At 37.6% G+C, this 21,441-nt stretch overlaps 1 protein-coding gene across 3 annotated transcripts in view; it reads left to right on the top strand.

Annotated features, from left to right (window-relative positions):
* The window catches only part of MALRD1 (MAM and LDL receptor class A domain containing 1), a 763,597-nt gene that overhangs the window by 578,892 nt on the left and 163,264 nt on the right, over positions 1–21,441 (top strand). For all 3 annotated transcript variants that reach the window (XM_047742658.1, XM_047742656.1, XM_047742657.1), the window contains one exon: positions 17,379–17,580. In XM_047742658.1, the coding sequence (XP_047598614.1) occupies positions 17,379–17,580 (202 nt within the window). The remainder of the gene's footprint in view (positions 1–17,378; positions 17,581–21,441) is intronic.

Below are 21,441 nucleotides of genomic sequence, written 5' to 3'. Positions count from 1 at the left end.
CGACCCTGCGGTGGGTTACACGTATGTAGGGGAATGTCTCAAACACACACATGTCACCCAAGACATAGTAAGAATCCTGGGCTTGTATCAGCAGCTTAGTAAAGACAGGCGTACAGATCTTCACAGCAGTGAAACTTTGATAGCTCAGGTAGAGAAAAGGATGCCGGCATGTACTGTGTATCTTCCATTGTAGATAACAGAAAAGTTAACTGAAGGATGGTAAAAACCCAGCTGTTAAGTTGCTATGAAATAATTGCTAAATTAGCAGAATGGGAAGGTGCCGTGGGAAATGCAAAGGTTGACACTTGGGAGAAGGAGCTAATCTAATTTGACCTTCAGATTAGACTTTGCCTTTAGGATATCAGAAAAACAGAAAAAGAAAAGTGACCTCAAGTCAAAGATATTTGCTGCTAAAAATTAAAATCAAGTCACAGTTTTAAGACAGAGATGTGGGAATTTGCAAAAGAAGGTATTTCTTACACCTGCCTACAAAGGGGCAAGATGGAAAGTCACCTTGAGAAAGAACCAAAGGTCAGCTTTGCTTAGAAGTCTAGGTCCCAAGCACAATAGGATTTCTTAAAACAAAAACAAAAAACATATTCAAAGTGAAAGCACCTTTTACATTTTTATCTAATGAAATCTTTGAATCTGTTTTACTAGTGGATTCTAGATTTAATGCTGAGGAAGCCCTTGCCAGTTGTAAAATAACAAAATATTCTTGAGGCACCTGGATACCTCAGTTGGTTAAGTGTCCGCATCTGTCTTCAGCTCAGGTCATGATCCCGAGGTCCAAATGCTGAGCTCCTTCTAGCCAGGCTCCCTGCTCAGTGGGGAGGCTACCTCTCTCTCTCCCTCTCCCGCTGCCACCTCCCCCCACTCCCCTTATATAAGCTTTCTGTCTCAAAAAAATAAAACCTTAAAAAAATGCAAAATATTGTCATTTCTTTTAGTTAATACATAATTTCGATTTTAGATTAAACTAATTAAGCCACTTATAATTCATTTTGTGTGGGTATGGTGAAAGGTTAGAAGCTCATTTTTTTTCCCCCCAAATAGCAAGCTGGTTCTTTCAATACTACTGATTCATTACTGTGTCCTCTCCCTGTTAATTTGACATACTTTCATTATCACATGTGGAATTCATATGTTTATTTGTGAATTTTCTATGGGTGTATGAAAGAATGATTACTCCTTCCCTACAAAGATAAGTAGATGGCGAGAGAGATGATAGACGCACAGAGATAAATTAAGTCATACTCCTCTACATATTTACTATTATCTCAAATTAATTTGTCAACTTAGGAAAATAATATTTTAAATTGCTTCAGGGAAATTATGAAAGTTACAGTTTGTTTTCATTATTCTCAGCCTTTTTTATTCCAAAGCCATTTTGCTGAATGTATAAAGATTCCAGACAGTTATATGTGCTTGGAGAGTCATAACTTTTATCAATATTAAATGTCCCTCTTTATACCTTTCCCCAAATCTTATTTTTTTTCAGTTAATAATATGGAAGTTTCTTTTTTTAAATAATTTTAAAAATAATTTTACTAGTACTTTACCCATGCCTTTATTTTTAACTCTCCCATGATACTTGGCTTTAGTTATATCAGTTTCAAACAGCATATGGCTAGATTTTTTTTCCCATAATCTGAGTCTCTGGCTTTTATAATTGAATTAAGTCCTTTTCACATGTGTTATTGTTTCATCATGATATAGACCTATTTTTTGTGTGTTTTCTATTTGTCTTTCATTTGTTTTATATTTTCCCCTATACCAGTCTTTAGTAGGGTTGATTAGATTTCCTGAATTTTTCCAATTATTTCCAATAAATTTGATTTTCTTTATTTTAATTTTTAAAAAGATTTTATTTTTTTATTTGTCAGAGAGAGAGCACAAGCAGGTGAAGCAGTAGGCAGAGGGAGAGGCAGACTCCCTGCTAAGCAGAGAGCCTGATGCAGGGGCTGGATCCCAGGACCCTGAGATCATGACCTGAGCCAAAGGTAGACACTTAACCAACTGAGCCACCCAGTGCCCCTAACTTCCAGTAAATTTTACTTTCTGGGTCTCTCTTTCTAAAGTGGACACAGTTTTTAGTAAATCACTTTGTTTAAGTGATTTAAGATTTTAATGACTAGGATTTAAGGAGGATCACTTTGTTTAAAATATTTATCCAGTATCACTGAAAATCAATTGCATGTTTTCACCCACCCCTCAAATGAAAGACAACTTTGGCAAGTTTTATTGACCCAGCTCATCTTCTCCTACAGCCTTATGGCTTATTCTTTTTGGCGGGAACCTTAGATTCAGGGTGAAAAATAATTCATCTGCTTTCTTGACAGTCATATTCGTAAAAACGCTGTAGACCTCACAAGAACACAATTACCAAGTGTACGTTTATACTATATAATTCTGTATGTTTTCTAGGCATCTTTGCTCACTACTCTTTATTGATTCCTACATAATCCGCTACGTTGGATTCTTTTTTTTTGCTGATATTACTTTGCTAAGGCTGCCTTAAGGAGATGGCACAGACTGGGTGGCCTACACAGCAATAATTTATTTTCTCACAATCCTGGAGGTTAGTGCTCCAAGATCAAGGTGCAGGCAGGTTTGATTTCTTGAGTCCTCTCTCCTTGGTGCAGAAGATGTTTGCCTTTTTGCCGTGTCCTCGAGTTGGGTGTCTTTTGTGTGGGCAACCGCAGTATCTCTTCCTGTGTGTGCAACTCCAGAGTCTCTTTCTGTGTCCAAATTTCTTCTTCTTCTGAGGACACCAGCAAGATTAGATTAAGGGCCATGTGAATGGCCCCCTTTTCATGTACTGACCTCTTTAGAGCGCCTATCTCCAAATACAGTCACATTGTAAAGTACTGGGATTTAGGGTTCAACATGTGGACTGGGGGCAGGAGGCACATTCAGCCCTAACAACATGTTTTGCTCATGCATTTCAGAAATTGTGCATGGGTGATAAGCTTTTTGAGTTCTTGATTGAAAAAAAAGTGTGTGTGTTTGTGTGTGTGTACATACATATGTACCCTTATTAAAAAGTAGTTTGATCTAGGGTCAGACTTATTTTTTTCTTAAGTAATTGATAGTGTTGTTTCAATGTATTCTAACATCCATTACCCACTTGCCTTATAGAAGAGAGATGTCTGATTATTTCTGCTCCAGGATTTTTACGTATTCTTCTTTTCTGTCAGGAAGTAGGGAAAATGTTCTTTTTATGCTTGGAGTTCATAAATCCCTACAGCAATTTGATGGGCCTTTGTCATTTTTCATCTCAGGGAGATTTTCATCTGTAATTTATCTGATTATCTCCTTCTAGAAGAATCTATGAGACAGACATAGAAACTTCTGGATCTGTCCTTGCTATCCCTTCACAGATATTCTCCAAGTTTTCATCTCTTGGTTCTCTGGCACTGTAGTCTTAGAAGGATCACTTTGCTTATTTTTCCTGTTCACTGGTTGGAGTTTAATCTGCATTGATTCTGCTAGTCATTTCTTCTCTGAGAGTTTTATTTTAGCAATCATTTTGTTAATTTCTGAGAACTCTGAATGCTTCTTTTAAAGCCTGTCCTATTTCATAGATATGATGGAGGCCCCAGTTTCTCAAGGGAATTAATTATATTTCCTTATTTTTCCCCATTTATTCTGATAGCAGTCATCCTCATCATGTTCAGTGTTCTGTTTAATATAATGTCTCTCTCTCAGAATTTTCCTCAACTGTCAGGTTACTTACTGTTGGTTTTCTATTCCTATATGATGATGAATCCAGATTGAACAGTATTACTCCATGTATTTTGTTGCCCTCAGACCCAGTAAGAAATTCACTGCCCCAGCAGGGAACGCACATTCTGAGTCAAGATCTCTGGTTATGTGTTGCTCTGAGTGTAGAGGAGGAGTTCTGTTTTCCATCGGGCTTACGTTAATGATGTCCTGGTAGCTTCTTTATTTGGGGGTGGGGTGTGGGAGGTAAAGTTGTTCATGGCAGTTACTTCTCCCATCCCATTGGCCCCTCAGGGACTCCTGTGTCACATCTCCCATGTCACTGGTAATTAAGTCCTTTAAGTACAAACACTAGAATCAATGGCTTCTAATGCAAGGGAGTGACCTGGCTTTTTTAAGAAGTGTGTTGACTTACTTAGTGACGCATGTACGGCTCCTCCACTATGGCCTCCTCCATCAATCTGGGTTATTCCAGAATTCTGCTGGGAACATTTTTTGTTCCTCTTTGTTTCACCTGCAGGTGTTTGCAAGTTTTTCAATTTCACGCATTTTTATCCAACAGTTTCCATTTGTTTTATAGAAAGTCCTTAAAAACTATTTCTGTGTATTGGTAGCTGTGCTCCTCATTTTCCAGTGATTCTGGGGATTTATTTCAGAATTTTTTCTGTCTTTTCAGTGGAATAGTTTTGAGGAATATAGGTAAATATATTTTATATTTATTTTGAGGAATATAGGTAAATATGTGTTTTCCGTTGCCTATCAGAACCAGAGACCATCTTCTCCACATATTTACAGTTTTGTGGAACATGCTAAAAGAAAAGTCAATCAGCTCACAGTTCCATGTTTTTTCCTTTGCTGTTTTGCAGTCTAAATTTTCCTTCACTTTGAGGGAAGTTGTTTTGAAAGCATTTTAAAGTTGGTCTTGTCAGGTGGGAGAAAAAGCACGTGAGTATCAGCGTAACATCAAATGCTACCCAGGTCATTCTGCTAGTAAGAGACATTTGTTTGGTTCTTTATTTCTCATTACTCCTAAACAGTCTGCCTCTTTCAAGGAAAGTGAAGTTAATGTTGTAGAGCTACATGCAAATCAGCCATTTCAATTTCTACATGGGTAGTAGCTGTAATTTTTCTCAGCTCTTTCCCCTCGGATACAGCCTGTGATGTTTATTGCAAACTGAGTGATGTTCAGGAAAGGCAACTGACTGAAAGGTAGGAGACCTTAGCTTCCTAAGTTACTAATGACTAGAAACACAGAACATTTCTAAAGCTCTTTGGTCCTTCTTCCCCTTATTTACAAGGACCCGGGCAATGTTTTTGTAAAAAAATCTGAAAAAACCTTGAATTGTACTGTGAGATCATTTTTTGGGATCCCACAGAGAGTATCAGCTTTTCATAATGAAATCATCCAGTTAACATTCTCACGAACATACTCATCCTCATATGTGAACTTTTTTTTTTAGAATAGATGAAATAGGATGTGAAGTAGCAAACATGTAAATGATTAATAATAGAAAGGAAATGCACTTAGTGTTAGTACTTTATGTACATTTATATACTTTGTATATAAATGTATATACTTTTAATTTAGATCTAATAATAGACTTATCAAATAGATATTAATATTTCTTCTATTTAATAGAGGATAAGTCACAGTTCAAAGAGATTAAATAATTTAGCCTAAGATATCCAATTAGTATTGGGATGGCCAGGATTAGAATCTGGGTCCTAGCCTCTGATTGTAACACTGTTCAGCCTTCTTATTGCTAGGTAAGTTAAATACTAAAGCAAAGTTTCACACTTTTTAAATATGAAAAGGATGACCAGAAATGTCTTCCTATACCATAAATAATCACCAGCCACTTTTAGGTAGTTCTTTTTAGTTTGAACAGTGGTTTCATGTGAATGAATTTACCTCATCTGCTTTGAGATATTAGATAACAGACTGGAGTTCTCGATCCCCTATCTCAAATGAGAAAGACAAAGAAAAAAAATGTGTGATATATAAAAGAGTGATATATTTCTTCAACTTTTATTTTTTTACTTATTTTTATTTTTAAAAAATATTTTATTTATTTATTTGATAGAGAGAGAGGGAACACAAGCAAGGGCAGTGGGAGAGGGAGAAGCCGGCTTCCCTGGAGCAGGGAACCTGATGTGGGGCTCGATCCCAGGACTCTGGGACCATGACCTGAGCTGAAGCCAGATACTTAACCCACTGGGCCACCCAGACAGCCTCCTTTTCAACTTTTAAAGACAGAGCTGAATTGTAGATTGTTCTTTGATTCAAATTCTGATCATTCCAAGTTTTTTTGGTTTTTGTTTGTTTTTTAATCATCTGCTCCTCTGTTTAACCTCAGATAAATTCCTTATCTTAAGGCACTGTAGCTTCTTTATAACTCTGTGCCTTCCAAACCCAAAAAGTTGCATGGTGATGTTTTAGTGTGAACACGCACTTAATTGTAAACTTAGCCATAAGAGCTTTGTTAGCTCTCAGTGCAGTACCCGCATGATCTTGATTCTTATAAGTAGATACATTTATTTTTCAAACAAAATAATGAATTTGCTAAGGTGGAAATTGCACAGCGAGAAACCCGAGATTCTGCTTCCAACCCTGACTGGAGAGTCAGGCATTTTCCCTGGTCCTCTCTGAAGTTTTTGATTAGAAAGTCTTGAGATGCTCTCCAACTCTGGAGTTATGAAATGTTGAACTTTTCCATTCTTTCATTCTTTAGCAAATGTTTGCTGAGCACCTGTTATATACATGTATTTTAGGTGTACCTAAATAAACAAAACAGACTCCTTGCCCTGATAGGATTTCCGCTGTCACCGTGAAACAGACGTTAAAACAGGAAACATGATCAATGAGTATGTGGGATACTCTTTGCAAAGACCATGTAACACAGTGAGGCTGAGTAAGAGGATTGGTGGGGTCTGGGATGGTCACAGTGGCCCACGCTGAGATTGTAAACTTGGAGCAAACACTTGAAAGAGACCAGGGAGTGAGCCATGCAACTAGGGGAGACATACTGGGAGAATATTTCAGACAAGAAAACAAAGCAAAAGAGTGCAACAGCCCGAGTTGAGAAATTCCTTGATGTTTAGGAGGACTGGCAAGGGAGCCTCATGGAGGGAGAGAGTAGTGAGATGTGTAAGAAGAGGGAGGGGAGAGAGATCTTGAAGTATTTATACCTCTGGAAGGACATTTTTATTACCTGTGTTATGAGGCCCAGTTCTAGAAAAGTGCTATTACTGAGTTCTTCAGGGCTTCCTTTGATAGCTTAATGTACCTAGTACTTTGATAATTCATGCCTCTAATAGACAAAGATGCTTCTTAAGAGGGAACTGGGGTAAGCGGTTGACATCTGCAAGGCAAGAGATGATGGGCCACGTGATTTTTATAAATGTCCAATACTGGAAATAGAAAGTGTGATGGGAAGAGGGAAGGGAGGAAAGAGAGAGTAGATGTGTTCAGAGGACTGGGCGCCTGGATGGCTCAGTCTGTTAAGTGTGAGGCTCTTGGTTAGGCTCAGATCATGAGATCAAGTCCCATGTGGAGCCCTGCACTGAGCGTGAAGCCTGCTTGAGATTCTCTCTCTCCCTGTCCTCCTCCACCCACTTGCATGCGTACTTTCTCTCACTCTCTTTCTCTAAAATGAATAAATAAATAAATCTTAAAAAAGAGAGAGGACCAAGTGACCCATTTGAATAATGCTTAATTGGTGTTGAAATGGATGAGACATTAGTCTTTTTCCAATAAAATAGGCAATTGAGTGAATCAGAGCAAATAAGAAAAATTCTCCACTAGCTATATTGCTCCTCTACTGTGTATATTTGGATTTTTTAAGTATTCTTTAATTAATACTTTAATTTTTAAGCAGTTTCAGGTTTCCAGAAAAAATGAGCAGCCTACGCAGACGGTTCCCATAGAGCCTCCCCTCCCCACACCTCTCTCCAATTTTGCACTATTATTGACATCTTACATCACTGTGGCATGTTTGCTTTGATGGATGAGTCAGTATTAGCACTTTATTAGTAAAGTCTGTAGTTGACATTGGGGCTCACTCTTGGTGCTGTGCATTCCGTGGGTTTTCACATGGATGTCATGACCTCTGTCGACAGTATTGGACAGAGTGGTGTCACTGCCCTGAAAGTCCCCTATGCTCGACCTGTTCCTCCCTCCCTTCTTGTCCAACACCCCTGGCAACCACTCATCTTCTTTACTATGTCTATAGATAGTTCCACCTTTTCCAGAAATCCATAAAGGTAGAATTATACTGGAAACTGTGTTGATCTGCACCATGTTGGGGTGGTGGGCAGGGTGCGAGGGGCCTGCCCCAGCTGCAGAGCCCCCAACTGAGCAGATTGGCCCCATTGCTGCTGCTACCCCGACATCACCCACACCTCCACCTCTTCAGGGAGCCTCCAAGCGCCTTCACCCTCTGCCTTCCCTGCACTCCCAGAAAAAACATTCTGTTCCCCCAGGAAACAACATGCAAAAGTCCCTGGTTTCTGGGGAGGCACAAGACCAAGTGAAGAGAGGGGCACAATGGGGACTGAGGCCCATGCCAGCCCTGTCCATTTCCTAGGTCGCCAGGGCAGAACTGGATCTGCAGCCCCAACACTGGTGCTGAGACTGGTCCTGGCCTCCTACCCGTTTGTCTTTGTTTTCCTGTCCCTCTGTCTGTCTACTTATCTGTTGGACAATTCCTGTCTGTGTTTCTATTTCTGGGAAGCTCATTACTACAGGCCCTAGCATCTACCCACTCTGTCCCGTACTGTTATCCTTGAACTTACCTCTTATTCAAAACACATACACAAAATTAAAACAGCAAAAACAAATGAACAAAACCAAAAAACAAACAAAACAAAACCCACAGTCACCTAGATTTTTTTCCTTTGTTATCTTCTCAAAGTTTTCTAGTTTCTAGCCTTTTCACATTGGCTTCTTTCACTTAGAAGTAAACACTGAAGTTCCCTGATGTCTTTTTGTCGCTCGATAGCTCATTTTTTTGTTTATGGCTAAAGAAACTTCCAGTGTACAGATGCACCAACATTTGTTTATCCATTTACCCGTTGAAGAACCTCTTGGTTGCTTCCAAGTTTTGACAATTCTAAATCTGCTATAATCATTTATGTGTAGATTCTTGTATGGAAATAAGTTTCAACTCCCTTGGGAGCACAGTTCCTGGATCATATGATAAGAGTTTATTTGGTTTTGTGAGAAGCTGCAAAATTGTCTTCTGAAGTAGCTGTCCCATTTGGCATTCCCACCGGCAGTGATAAAGAGTTTCTGTTGTTCCTTGTTGGGATTTGGTGTTTTCAGTGATTTGGATTTTAGCCATCCTAATGAGTATGCTAGCCGTTTCTGTTTGCATTTCCCTGGTGATATATGATGTTGAGAGTTGCTCCTCTGCTTATTTGCCATCTGTATTACTGCTTTGGTGAGGGGTCTCTTCAGATCTTTTGTCCCTATTTTAATTGGGTTACTTTCTCATTTTTGTCTTAAACGTCTTGCATATTTTGGATACTAGTCCTTTTATCAGATGTGTATTTTGAAATCTTCCCCAGGTGCTCCTAGGGACCTCAGTTGGTTGAGCATCGAATTCTTGGTTTCGGCTCAGGTCATGATCTCAGGGTCATGGGATCGGGCCTCGAGTAGGGCTCTGCGTTCTGCTTGAGATTCTCTCTTTCCCTCTCCCTCTGCTCCTCGCCCCCCACTTGCTCTCTCGCGTGCACTATCTCACTGGGATAAATAAATTTGTAAAAAATATATTTTCTCCAGTTTTTGTGTTACCTTTTCATTGTCATAACAGTGTCCTTAACAGAGCAGAGGTTTTTAATTTCAGTGAGGTCTACCTTACCAGTTTTTTTACTCATGGATCATGCAGGATTCTTGTTTTATAGCTAAAAAGTCATCTCAAAACCCAAGATCATGAACGGCTGGGTGGCTCAGTCGGTTGGGCATCTGCCTTCAGCTTGGGTCATGATCCCAGAGTCCTGGAATCGAGTCTCCCATCGTGCTTGCTGAGCCAGAGCCTTCTCCCTCTGCCTGCCACTCCCCCTGCTTGTGTGCTCTTTCTCTCTCTGACAAATAAATGAATAAAATCTTAAAAAAAAAAAAAAAGAACAACTCATGATCACATAGACTTATCTCCCATGTTATCTTCTTTAAACTTTTAGAGTTTTGTGGTGAACATTTAGGTCTGTGAGCTACTTTGAATTTGTTCTGGTGAGTGAGCTATGGAAGTTCCATGTCTAGGATCACTTTTTTTTTTTTTTTTTTTTTTGCATGTGGATCTAGTTGTTTCAATACCATTTGTTGAAAATACTAATCTCCCTTACTGAGTTGCCTTTGTTTCTTCATCAAAAATCAGTTGACTGTACATATGTGGGTCTGTTTCCAGGCTCTCTTCAGTTCTTTGATCACTTTGTCTAGTCTTTCGCCAATACCACCTGCTTGATCACTGTAACTTTGAAGTGTCTTATATAGTCAAGTTGTGTCAGTTCTTGGACTTTGTTCTTATTCTTCAGTATTGTTTTGGTTATTCTCTGACTTTTGTCTTTCCTTATAAACTTTAGAATGAGTTTTTCAGGAGCCTCTGTGTTACTTGCTGAGATTTTGACTGGGATTGAATTGAATCTATGTATCAAGCTGAGAAGAACTTATATCTTGACAATATTGAGTCTTCCTTACAGAATATCATCCATTTAATTAGAGCTTTCATTTTTTTCCCATCAGTTTTATAATGTTCTTCATATGGAGCCTGTACTTTTTGGGCTACTCTAAGTAGTATTATGTTTTTAATTTCAAATCCAGTTGTTCATTGCTGGGTTAGAAGAAAATGAATGACTTTTGTATATTAACATTATATCCTGCAACCTTGCTGTAAATTAATAGTTTTAGGAGTTTTTGTTGTTGTTGTTGATTCTTTGGGATTTTCTATGTAGACAATCCTGTTGTTTGCAAACAAAAGCATTTTTTTGTTTTTTTATTAACATAAAATGTATTATTAGCCCCAGGGGTACAGGTCTGTGAATCACCAGGTTTACACACTTCACAGCACTCACCATAACACATACCCTCCCCAATGTCCATAACCCCACCACCCTCTTCCTACACCCCTCCCCCCGGCAGCCCTCAGTTTGTTTTGTAAGATTAAGAGTCTCTTATGGTTTGTCTCCCTCCTGATCCCATCTTGTTTCATTTATTCTTTTCCTATCCCCCAAACCCCCCACGTTGCATCTCCACTTCCTCATATCAGGGAGATCATATGATAGTTGTCTTTCTCCGATTGACTTATTTTGCTAAGCATGACACCCTCTAGTTCTATCCATGTTGTTGCAAATGGCAAGATTTCATTTCTTTTGATGGCTACATAGTATTCCATTGTATATATATACCACATCTTCTTTATCCACTCATCTGTTGATGGATGCCTAGGTTCTTTCCATAGTTTGTCTATTGTGGACATTGCTGCTATAAACATTCAGGTGCACGTGCCCCTTTCGATCACTATGTTTGTATCTTTAGGGTAAATACCGAGTAGTGCGATTGCTGGGTCATATGGTAGCTCTATTTCCAACTTTCTGAGGAACCTCCATGCTGTTTCCCAGAGTGGTTGCACCAGCTTGCATTCCCACCAACAGTGTAGGAGGGTTCCCCTTTCTCGGCATCCTCGCCAGCATCTGTCATTTCCTGACTTGTTAATTTTAGCCATTCTGACGGGTGTGAGGTGGTATCTCATTGTGGTTTTGACTTGTATTTCCCTGATGCCGAGTGATGTAGAGACTTTTTCCATGTGTCTGTTGGCCATCTGGATGTCTTCAAACAAAGGATTTTTATTTTTCTATGATCAGCATATCTTTTTTTCAAATATTTATTTATTTATTTGAGAGAGAGAGGTGGGGAGGGGCAGAGGGAGAGAATTGCAAGCAGACTCCCCACTGAGCATGAAGCCTGACATGGGGCTGTATCTCAGGACCCAGAGATCACTACCTGAGCCCAAACCAAGTGCTGGAAGCTTAACTGACTGTGCCACCTAAACACCCTGATCAGTATATCTTTTTATTCCTTTTCTTCTCTTTATTTTATGTATACATTAGCTAGGACTTCTAGTACAAATAGAGGCAGTGAGAGAAGATATACTTGCTTATCTCCTGATCTTAGCAGAAGAGTGTGTAGTTTCTCACCATGAGGAATAGGCTTAGCTGTAGGTTTTTTGTAGGTGTTCTTTATTAAATTGAGGAAGTTTCTTTCCTATTTCTAATTTCTTTGAGTTATTATCATGAATGGGTGTTGTATTTTGTCATATGATTTTTCTGCATATCAGTCATCAATATTATCATATGATTTTTCTTTTATATCCTGCTGATATGATAGATGACATTGGTCAATTTCCCAGTGTTTATTTGCCTATCATACCTAGAATAAATCTCACCTAGTGGTTATTTGTCATTTTTTCTATACATTATTGGATTCACTTTGCCAATATTTGCTGAGAATTTTTGAATCTATATATTCATGGGTGATACTGCTGTGTCATTTTTCTTTCTAGCGTTTTCTTTACCTAGTATCGACATTAGGGTAAAGATGGCTTCATAGAATGGATTTGGAAATGTTTCCTCTTTTTCTATTTTCTGGTTATGATTACAGATAATTGGTATAATCTCTTTCTTAAATGTCTGGTAGAATTTACCAGTGAACCTATCTGGGCTTGGTGCTTTCTCTTTTGGAATAGTTGATTCAATTTCTTTATTATTACAGGCCTATTGAGATTATCTATTTGTCCTTGTGTGAATTTTGATAGATATGCCTTTCAAGAAATTTGGCAGTGTCATCTAGTTTATCAAATTTGTGGGCATAGAGCTGTTAATAATAATTCTTTATTATCCTTTCATGGGATCACTAGTCATAGTTCCTCTGTCATCGCTGATATTTCTATTTGCATCTTCTTTTGCTTCCTTAGGTAACTTGACTAAAAGTTTAATTTTATTTTTAATAAATATGATAATAAATATATAAAAATAATGGTAAATATAAACAATAATTTTATACTTTTCAAAAAACTAGCTTAGGTGATTGATTTCAGATTTTCTTGCTTTCGGTTATATGAATTTAAGTCTATAAAATTTCCCTCTAAGCACTGCTTCACTACATCCCACAAATTTTAATTAATTATACTCTTATTTTCATTTAATTTGAAATAGTTTTTTCTTGTGATTTCTTCTTTAATCCGTGTGTTACTAAGAAGTGTGTTATATAATCTCCAAGTATTTTTGGGTTTCCTATATATCTCCCTGTTACTGTTTTCTAGTTAAATTCCATTGTGACCTGAGAGCATATACAGTATGATTTCTGTTCTTTCAGATTTGCTACAGTGTACTGGATGGCTTAGAATGTTGTCAGTCTTTGTGAGTGTTCCCTGTGAAATTGAGAGTGCTGTGTCTTCTGTTGTTGCTGCATGAAGTATTCTATAAATATAAAGTTGATGGTCGCTGTTCAGTTCAGCTATGCCCTTACTGATTTGCTGCCTCCTGATTGTCAATTAATGATAGAGGGATGTTGAGTGAATTCATCTGTTTCTCCTTGCACTTCTTCCAGTTACTGTCTCAAGCATTTGACATTGTGGTATTAGGTGCATACACATGCAAGACTGTTGTGTCTTCTTAGGGAATTTACCACTCTCTTCATTTTATAATGAACTATTGTCCCTGATAATTTTCCTTTCTCTGAAATTTTCTCTGTCCAAAGTTAATACAGCTTTTCTGGCTTTCTTTTCAGTAATATTAATGTGGTATATTTTTATTCCTTTTACTTTTAATCTATCTGTGTCCTTATATTTAACTCCAGTTTCTTATAGGCAACATATAGTTGGGTCTCTCTTTTTTTTTTTAATCTACTATACCAGTCTCTTTAATTGGTATATTTAGAAAACTATCATTTAAAGTGATTACTGGTATTCAGATTAATATCTAGCATATATGTTTCTCTTTTATACTTGCTGACCTTGCTTTCTTTTTGTTTTTTAACCCCCTTTGGGTTTTTTTGTTTTGTTTTTGCTTTGCTTTGTTTGGTTCTCTACTCTTTTTTTTTTTTTTTACCTTTGTTTTAATTGTTTTGTATGATTCCTTTTCTTCTCCTTTCATAACATATCAATTATACTTCTTTTTAAACTTCATTTTTCTAATTTTGGGCCCATGAATTTGCAGTATGCATTTATAAGTAACCCAGGTCCACTTGCAAAGAACACTATGCCACTTCATGGGTAGTGCAAGAACATTATAAACAGTATTTTCAGGTCCTCCTTTCTGTCCTTATAGCATGCTGCTGTTCATTTATTTCACTTACCCCACAACTAAAATCAGTGAATACATTCTTGCTGCTATTATTTTGAACCAACTGTTACCTGTTAGATTAATTAATAATAAAAATAGAATATTTTATTTCTTAATTTATTCTTCTCCAATACTTTTTATGTAGATTATATTTTCTGACTGCTATCATTTTCCTTCTCTCTAAAGAATTTATTTTAACTTTACTTGCAAGGCAGTAGAACTAATGAAAAATTGTTTTAACTCATATTTGTCTGAGAAAACCTTTATTCTTTATTTTGATGGGTAATTTTATTGGGTATAGAATTCCAGGTTGGAGTCTCTCTCTCTCTTTTTTTTTCTTTCTCTTTCAGTACTTCCAATATTTTTATTTCACTCTCTTTTTGTTTGCATGGTTTCTAAAGAGAAGTCTGATATATTTCCTATCCCTGCTTCTCTCTAAGTAAGGTATTTGCCCCCACCCCACCCCAACCCCCTGTGGCTTCTTTCAAGATTTTCTCCTTGTCTTTGATTCTCTGCAATCATATGCCAAGGTGTACATAAATGTTTGGTGTTCACAAATCTTCTGGAATCTGTGGTTTGTTGTTTATCATTAATTTTGGAAAATTATCATTCATTATCACTTTAAATATTTCTTCTGTTATTTTGCTTCTCCTGATATTTACCTTATACATATTACACCTTTTGGAAGCATTTCACAGTTCTTGGACATTCTGTTCCTTTTTTTTTTTTTTCAGTCTTCTTTTTTTCCTTTGTTATTTCAGATTTAGTAGTTTCAATTGACATATCTTCCACCTCACTCATGCTTTCCTCTCCTATGTCCAGTCTATTGATGAGCCCTTCAAAGGTGTGTTTCATTTCTGTTAGAGTGTTTTTGTTTATTTCTAGCATTTACTTTTGATTATTTCTTAGAGTTCCTATCTCTCTGTTTATACTGTCCACCCATTCTTGCATATTGTCTACTTTTTACGTTTTTGAAAAATAATAATAAAAAATATTTTGCTGACAGTTATCACAAAAATTTTCTGTGAAGACAGAGAATATTATTTTCACTGAAAGACAGAAATAAACAATATTAACCTTTTGTAGGTTTCTCACTTGCCAAAAAAACAAAACAAAACAAAACAAACAAAAAAACCCCAGCATTATATGGAGCCCTTAAATGGTCCTCCTATTTTTACCATTGGCCATTGTGGCTACAGAAACCCTGACATAGCAATTACTCAGTTTAATGCACTGATAGTATTATAAATACATGTCACAATTGAAACAATCCATGAGATTGTCAAAAAGTTTCATTGGAGTTAAGTAGGGATTAGTGAAGTTGATCAGAATGAATATGGACTGTAGTAGGGTGAAATATTGGGTACCATAGCTTGAAGTCTATTAGAGTTAATGCTCATGGGGCACAGGGGGAGGGAGAACAGGCAGGGGATGTCATGGTGGATTCAGGAGAAGCATAGTAAAAGGAGCATGGAATTTGGCAAGAGCATGCTAGCTTAATTGAAGATTAAGATGACTGAAAGAGAAAAATGAAATGAAAAACAATAAAAAAGTTAATAAAATACATTTATACTAAGGTTTTGAAAAAAAAGCAAAAAGTGTTGGGTGTGTCTTCATGTAATTTGGTTTTCTGAATTGGTTTTTGTAGAAAAAGTTATAAAATAAAGCCATCCCCTTTTAAATCTTTAAGTTGTAACAGGATTTATGAAGGAAAAAAAGAGATACTTCAACATAGTTTGACTTTATAAAGTTGTCCTCTTATCACATTGAATTGGAAGCTTCTTACCTTTTTAAATTTTTTGAAAATGGAGGAAATTTGTATTTATTTGAGAGATAGGTACCCACCAGATCTTAGAGCTTTGGGATGAATGTTTGCTTATGTTGAGACTGGAAACACTCTGTTGACCCAAATTCCCTTCATACTGACTTTTAGTTAATTTCATCTATTGAGGAATCAATGTAAAAAGGGCTTTTGCTTACAAAATGTGTGCTTTTTCATACCATTAATGTTAAATCTCACTTTTCAGGTTTACAAATTTGGGGCAGGTTTTTCTACTTTTCTTTCTCTATGATCATCTTGAAGTGTTTTTAATTTTTTTTTTAACGTCCATTAATAGCTGGATTCCTGACTTAGACTTTTTGTAACAGTGAACATTACAGTTGTAGTTGTAGTACAGTAACGTTGTAGTTGCTAACTACGGTTAGCAGCATGCTAATTTCTGGCTTTAGATAATTTGGTGGCTCTGGCTCTTAGGAGTATTTCTGGAGTGCCATACAATATCATATCATTACATGCAACAGAATGAGTGGTGTTATTTTCTCCTGATAGTATAAAATATGAATGAACTTTTGAAGGATAAATTATCTTTAGATAAATTTTGATACCAAGAAAAAAAGTGAGAAAGTAGGATTTTTTAGTAGGAAGAAATGTTATTAGACAAAAACACTGTTGCAATAGAAGAAAATTACTATTATATGTTTTCTTTTCTCTGAGTCATATTTTTCCCATATGAAAGAAAGCATTGTATAAGTGATTGCTAACATACATTACTATATGTGTGTGTGTATGTGTGTGTATAACTATTTCTAGCGAAATGATAACTGAAAGTTAGATACAGAAAGGTAGTATAGAAAAATACGTTTACAACCTTGCTTGTTTTTGTTGTTTAAAATACAGATTTTTTTTTTGAAGTGCATTAGGAAATGACATTTTTTGTTTTGTTTTGAATTTCTTTTTACTGTTCAAAAAGATTATTGGAACTTTGGCCTGGTGATTGGTTTCAAAGCTAACTTTATTGCTATTTCACTTTTATGTGTTGAACCTGTTAGTTCTTGCATTTGAAAAGTCCTGGGTATTGATGTTAGTTAATTCAGGAAGATACCCTGTTTGTCAGAATAATAAGTATGTTCTGCACATTACTTTGGCTTTCAAAATGACTCGTATATGGTCATGTTCACTTACGATATGTGTTCTCTTCTATTGAAACAGCCTTGGGGAAATGTGGTCCTTTAGCATGAGAGATTCTAGTTTTATAGCTTTCCAACTCTTTTAGATTCTTAAGATAGTTACAGGTTTTGGCCATGCCTACCATGATACACAGAAATTGACATGAAAAAAACAAACAAAGGTCTGACTGCTTAAAGAAAAAATAACTCACTCTCTAACCCCAATTTGTACAGATAGGAAGCATTATAGCCGAGGTGTTGTGCTGTCCCATTGCCAGACTCCATTCTTCCATTAACAACCAGGATGCCCATATATCTCTAACATCCAAACCATAAAGAGTTGCCTTTTCTTTTTTTGTCCCCGTTATTAGGTATATACCATTGAGGAATCTGGACTAAACATCCTTGTGTGGTCAGTGATTGGAGGTAAAAGAACTGGTTGGATGTATGGACATGTTCCTCTCTCCAGTACTAGTGCATTTAAAGTGGCATTTGAAGCTGATTTGGCTGGAAATGAGGACATCTTTATTGCCCTTGATGACATCATTTTCACCCCAGAATGTGTCTTTGGAGGTAAGTGATTTCCTTAGTAGATGGGATGTGCAAGGATTGTTTTACTATCTACATATAGAAGAACTGGGAATTCCTGATGAATAACATTTGTTTCCAGGTCTAAGATTATTCATACATTGAAGGAAGATCAGTATATGTTGTAGGGGGTAAAGTTTTTCTGTCCATAAGCCTAACCATCAAGTTTTCATGTCCTCTAGGCAACCAGATTACTGTGATTACAGTCCTTTAAGAGACATAGGGGAAAGTTAGTTTCATTAGAAGAGCATTATTGTCTACTTTATTTCTAAAGGTTCACAAGACTTACACAAGGTAAGGATTCTTCTGGTCACCTATCATCTTCCAAAGTGTCTTTTCCATCCATATTAGCTTTTCCCCATTCCCTGGGCTATTTGCCTTCTCCTCACTGTTTCTACAGTACAGTGTAGAATTCTTAGTCAAAACAAGAGTCTTGTCAATAACACATTTTGTAAGAAATCATCCCCTTAACTGAAATCCGAATTTCTGCTATTTATGATGCTTCCGCTTGACTGGCTGTTTATTTTTTATAAAATCTTCAGATTTTCAGTGTTAAATAATAGGGTCATTATCTTTCTGGCTACTCTATGCCTCATTCAAAATTTTATTTTTACAGGGACGCCTGGGTGGCTCAGTTGGTTAAGCGGCTGCCTTGGGATCAGGTCATGATCCCAGCGTCCTGGGATTGAGTCCCACATCGGGCTTCTTGCTCGGCAGGGAACCTGCTTCTCCCTCTGCCTCTGCCTGCCTCTCGGCCTGCTTGTGATCTCTCTCTCTCTTTCTCTCTCTCTCTGACAAATAAATAAAATCTTTAAAAATTTTTTTTTTATTTTTACAGAGTTATTTAAAAGTTTCTTCTTTTGGGGATGCCTCGCTAACTCAGTCTGTAGAGCATGTGACTCTTGATCCCAGGGTTATAAGATCAAGGCCCACACTGAGTGTAGAGATTACTTAAAAAAAACTTAAAATTGTTTTTTAAAATTTTCTTCTTTTTAAGACCACACATCTGGGGCACCTGGGTGGCTCAGTTGGTTGAGCCTCTGCCTTTGGCTCGGGTCATGATCTCGGGGTCCTGGGATCGAGTCCCGCATCAGGCTCTCTGCCCAGTAGGGAGACTGCTTCTCCCCTCTCTCTGCCTGCCTCTCTGCCTACTTGTTATCTCTCTCTCTCTCTGTCAAATAAATAAATAAAATCTTTAAAATAAAAAAAGGCCACACATCTGGGTTCTTATCCTTCCAGTGATTTTTCTCTAGATCCTAAATCCTTGGTAATTTCAGCTTCCAGGTCACTCAGCCCTGTACAGTGTTGACCTTTTCAGTTTCAGTTACTTTCATAAATATTCTTCCTTCATAACCAGCTCCCACACTGGATCTTATCATCCTGTCTGAAATTTTAGGGTTGAAAATTTCATCTGATCATCATATCCTCTACTTTCTAATTACTCCTCCAGAACCTGTTTTCAAACATTGTTAATAAGAAAAAAAATGCAATTCTAGATTCTCAGTGCTTCCCGCTTTCTCCCATAAAAGTTTCTTTTTTTTTTTTTTAAGACTTTTATTTACTTATTTGACAGACAGAGATCACAAGTAGGCAGAGAGGCAGGCAGAGAGAGAGGAGGAAGCAGGCTCCCCGCTTGAGCAGAGAGCCCGATGCAGGGCTCGATCCCAGGACCCTGAGATCATGACCTGAGCCGAAAGCAGAGACTTTAACCCACTGAGCCACCCAGGCGCCCCAAAACAGTTTCTTTATACTTTTTTTCCCTTAATAATCCTAGATCTAGTGATCTAACATTTCAATTCCATTCTCAATCAGCACTTTGAATTATTTTATGTCCAATTTTTTATTTTTTTATTAACTTTTTTTAAAGGATTTTTATTCATTTGAGACAGAGCGAGAGAGAGCCCTAGGAGGGGGCAGGGAGCAGAGGGAGAAGGAGAAGCAAACTCCCTGCCAGGCAGGGAGCCTGAAGCAGGGCTCAATCCCAAGACCCTGGGATCATGACCTAAGCTGAAGGCAGACACTTAACTAACTGAGCCACCCAGGTGCCCCATGTCCAGATTTTTTAAAAGATAAATTTGGGTTCTAATTATGTGCCAGGCATCTTGCTAAGTATATTACATGTATTAACACACTTATTTATTGGACAAACTCTGTAGGATAAATAAAAATATCCAGGACATGTTCAGTCATACTGGCTTTATTGGTCTTTGAAATTGGGTTACTATAACCATTTGTATTTTCCAGGCTGCTGCTGATCATGTTCACTGGGACCACTAAATGTTTTGGTTTATCACCTTAGCTGGTGGTCAAGGGTCCTACACACATCTATTTCCCATTCCTGGCACTGATTTTCTATAATAATCCTCAAATCTCCCAGCTGTTCCCTTGAACATCCTTCACTCTGCCAATGTTCTTATATCCCTTGAATAGAAAATAACTCCCTTAAATAACAAACACCCTTAACCTCTTGTTTCTACCTCTAAATGTGACTATATCCACAACCAAACTCTTTTTTGTACCATTTGTCTCAGGAAAAATCCTCTGTCTTTCAAGAGTAAATGTTCTCGGTCATTTCCACTTTTAGTTCCTCCCAGTCACTGTTCCATCAAAGTCTTCCCTGTCCTATATCTTCCTTCCTATTTCTTTCCTTCCCCTACTTACTCTTAGCTCTTCTCACACACATGCAAACATACATACGTACATATGTATATACACATACATATAAACACGTACATGCATTTATACATCACTTCCCACTAATTTGAGCTCCTCATGAGCAAGAGGAGCCTGTTCATTTCATCTCCAGAGTCTAACACAATGACTAGGAAATTTGGGCTGAAAAGTTACTATTATTCTAAATAATCATAATAACAATGATAACTAGTTGTGTGAACAGAGTTGCTAACATTTGCCTTAGGTTCTTGCCCACTATGTTATAGGACAGATTCTGCTTTTGAAGATAGTTAAAAACAAACAAACAAATGAATAAACAGTAAGATCTTTGGCATTAAACCATGTCTTCTTTCTGTAAGTTTCTACAAAAGAGTGCCTCCAACCAAACCCACATCCAAAATCCAGAATCTTTAGGTATAGTTTTTACAGCAGTGCTTTGTGGTCGATTCAGGCAGATGTTTTTAGAAAATCATCAATTGAACCAGTGTTTCTCCAGTGGGGGTATCAGGGCCCCCATAGTGACATGCCAGGAAGCATGCTCCATTGGATTCACTTGACGATCTGGGGAGAGAAGTTACATAAAGCGTTACATGACATTTGGAATAAACACGTACTGAGTGCTGAGGAGGTGACAGCTGGACTAAAATTGTGGAGACACGAGTCTAAATCATGACTGTGTCACTAAATAACTGTACAATTCTCAGAAAATCATTGTAACTCCTTAGACCATGTTTCTTCATCAGGGAGCTGAAATAGATGATCTCCTAAGTCCCTTCCAAATCACGCAGGGCTGGGTTTGTACAAGAGGATCAGGAAAGCGGAAGGAATGCATAGAGAGTGATGGAGAAAGGGAGAGAGTCCAGAGAGAAGGAGGCGGGGGGCAGAAAGGGGGTAAGGTAGGGGTAAGGCAGACAGGGGAAAGCAGAGGTGACATTGCAGTTAGAGAAGGTCCTCACTCTTTGGTGTGTTGGTGAACTTGAGCAGGACGGCCCTTCAGCCAGGTTAGTTGGAAATCTACTGTGTACTGTCCTGGATTTGGATTGGAAGAGCACTTACAAGCAGAAGTTGTGTGTGTGTGTGTGTGTGTGTGTGTGTGTGTGTGTGTGTGTGTGTGTTTTAACCCCTCCATTACCTTAGTCTAAACACACCTCAGGCGGCAGATTCTATAGATTT

The sequence above is a fragment of the Lutra lutra genome, chromosome 8, assembly GCF_902655055.1.
Source record: "Lutra lutra chromosome 8, mLutLut1.2, whole genome shotgun sequence".
Classification (NCBI taxonomy): Eukaryota; Metazoa; Chordata; class Mammalia; order Carnivora; family Mustelidae; genus Lutra; species Lutra lutra.
The sequence above is the reverse complement of the archived record's forward strand: the minus strand, read 5'-3'. Positions and strand labels throughout refer to the sequence as shown.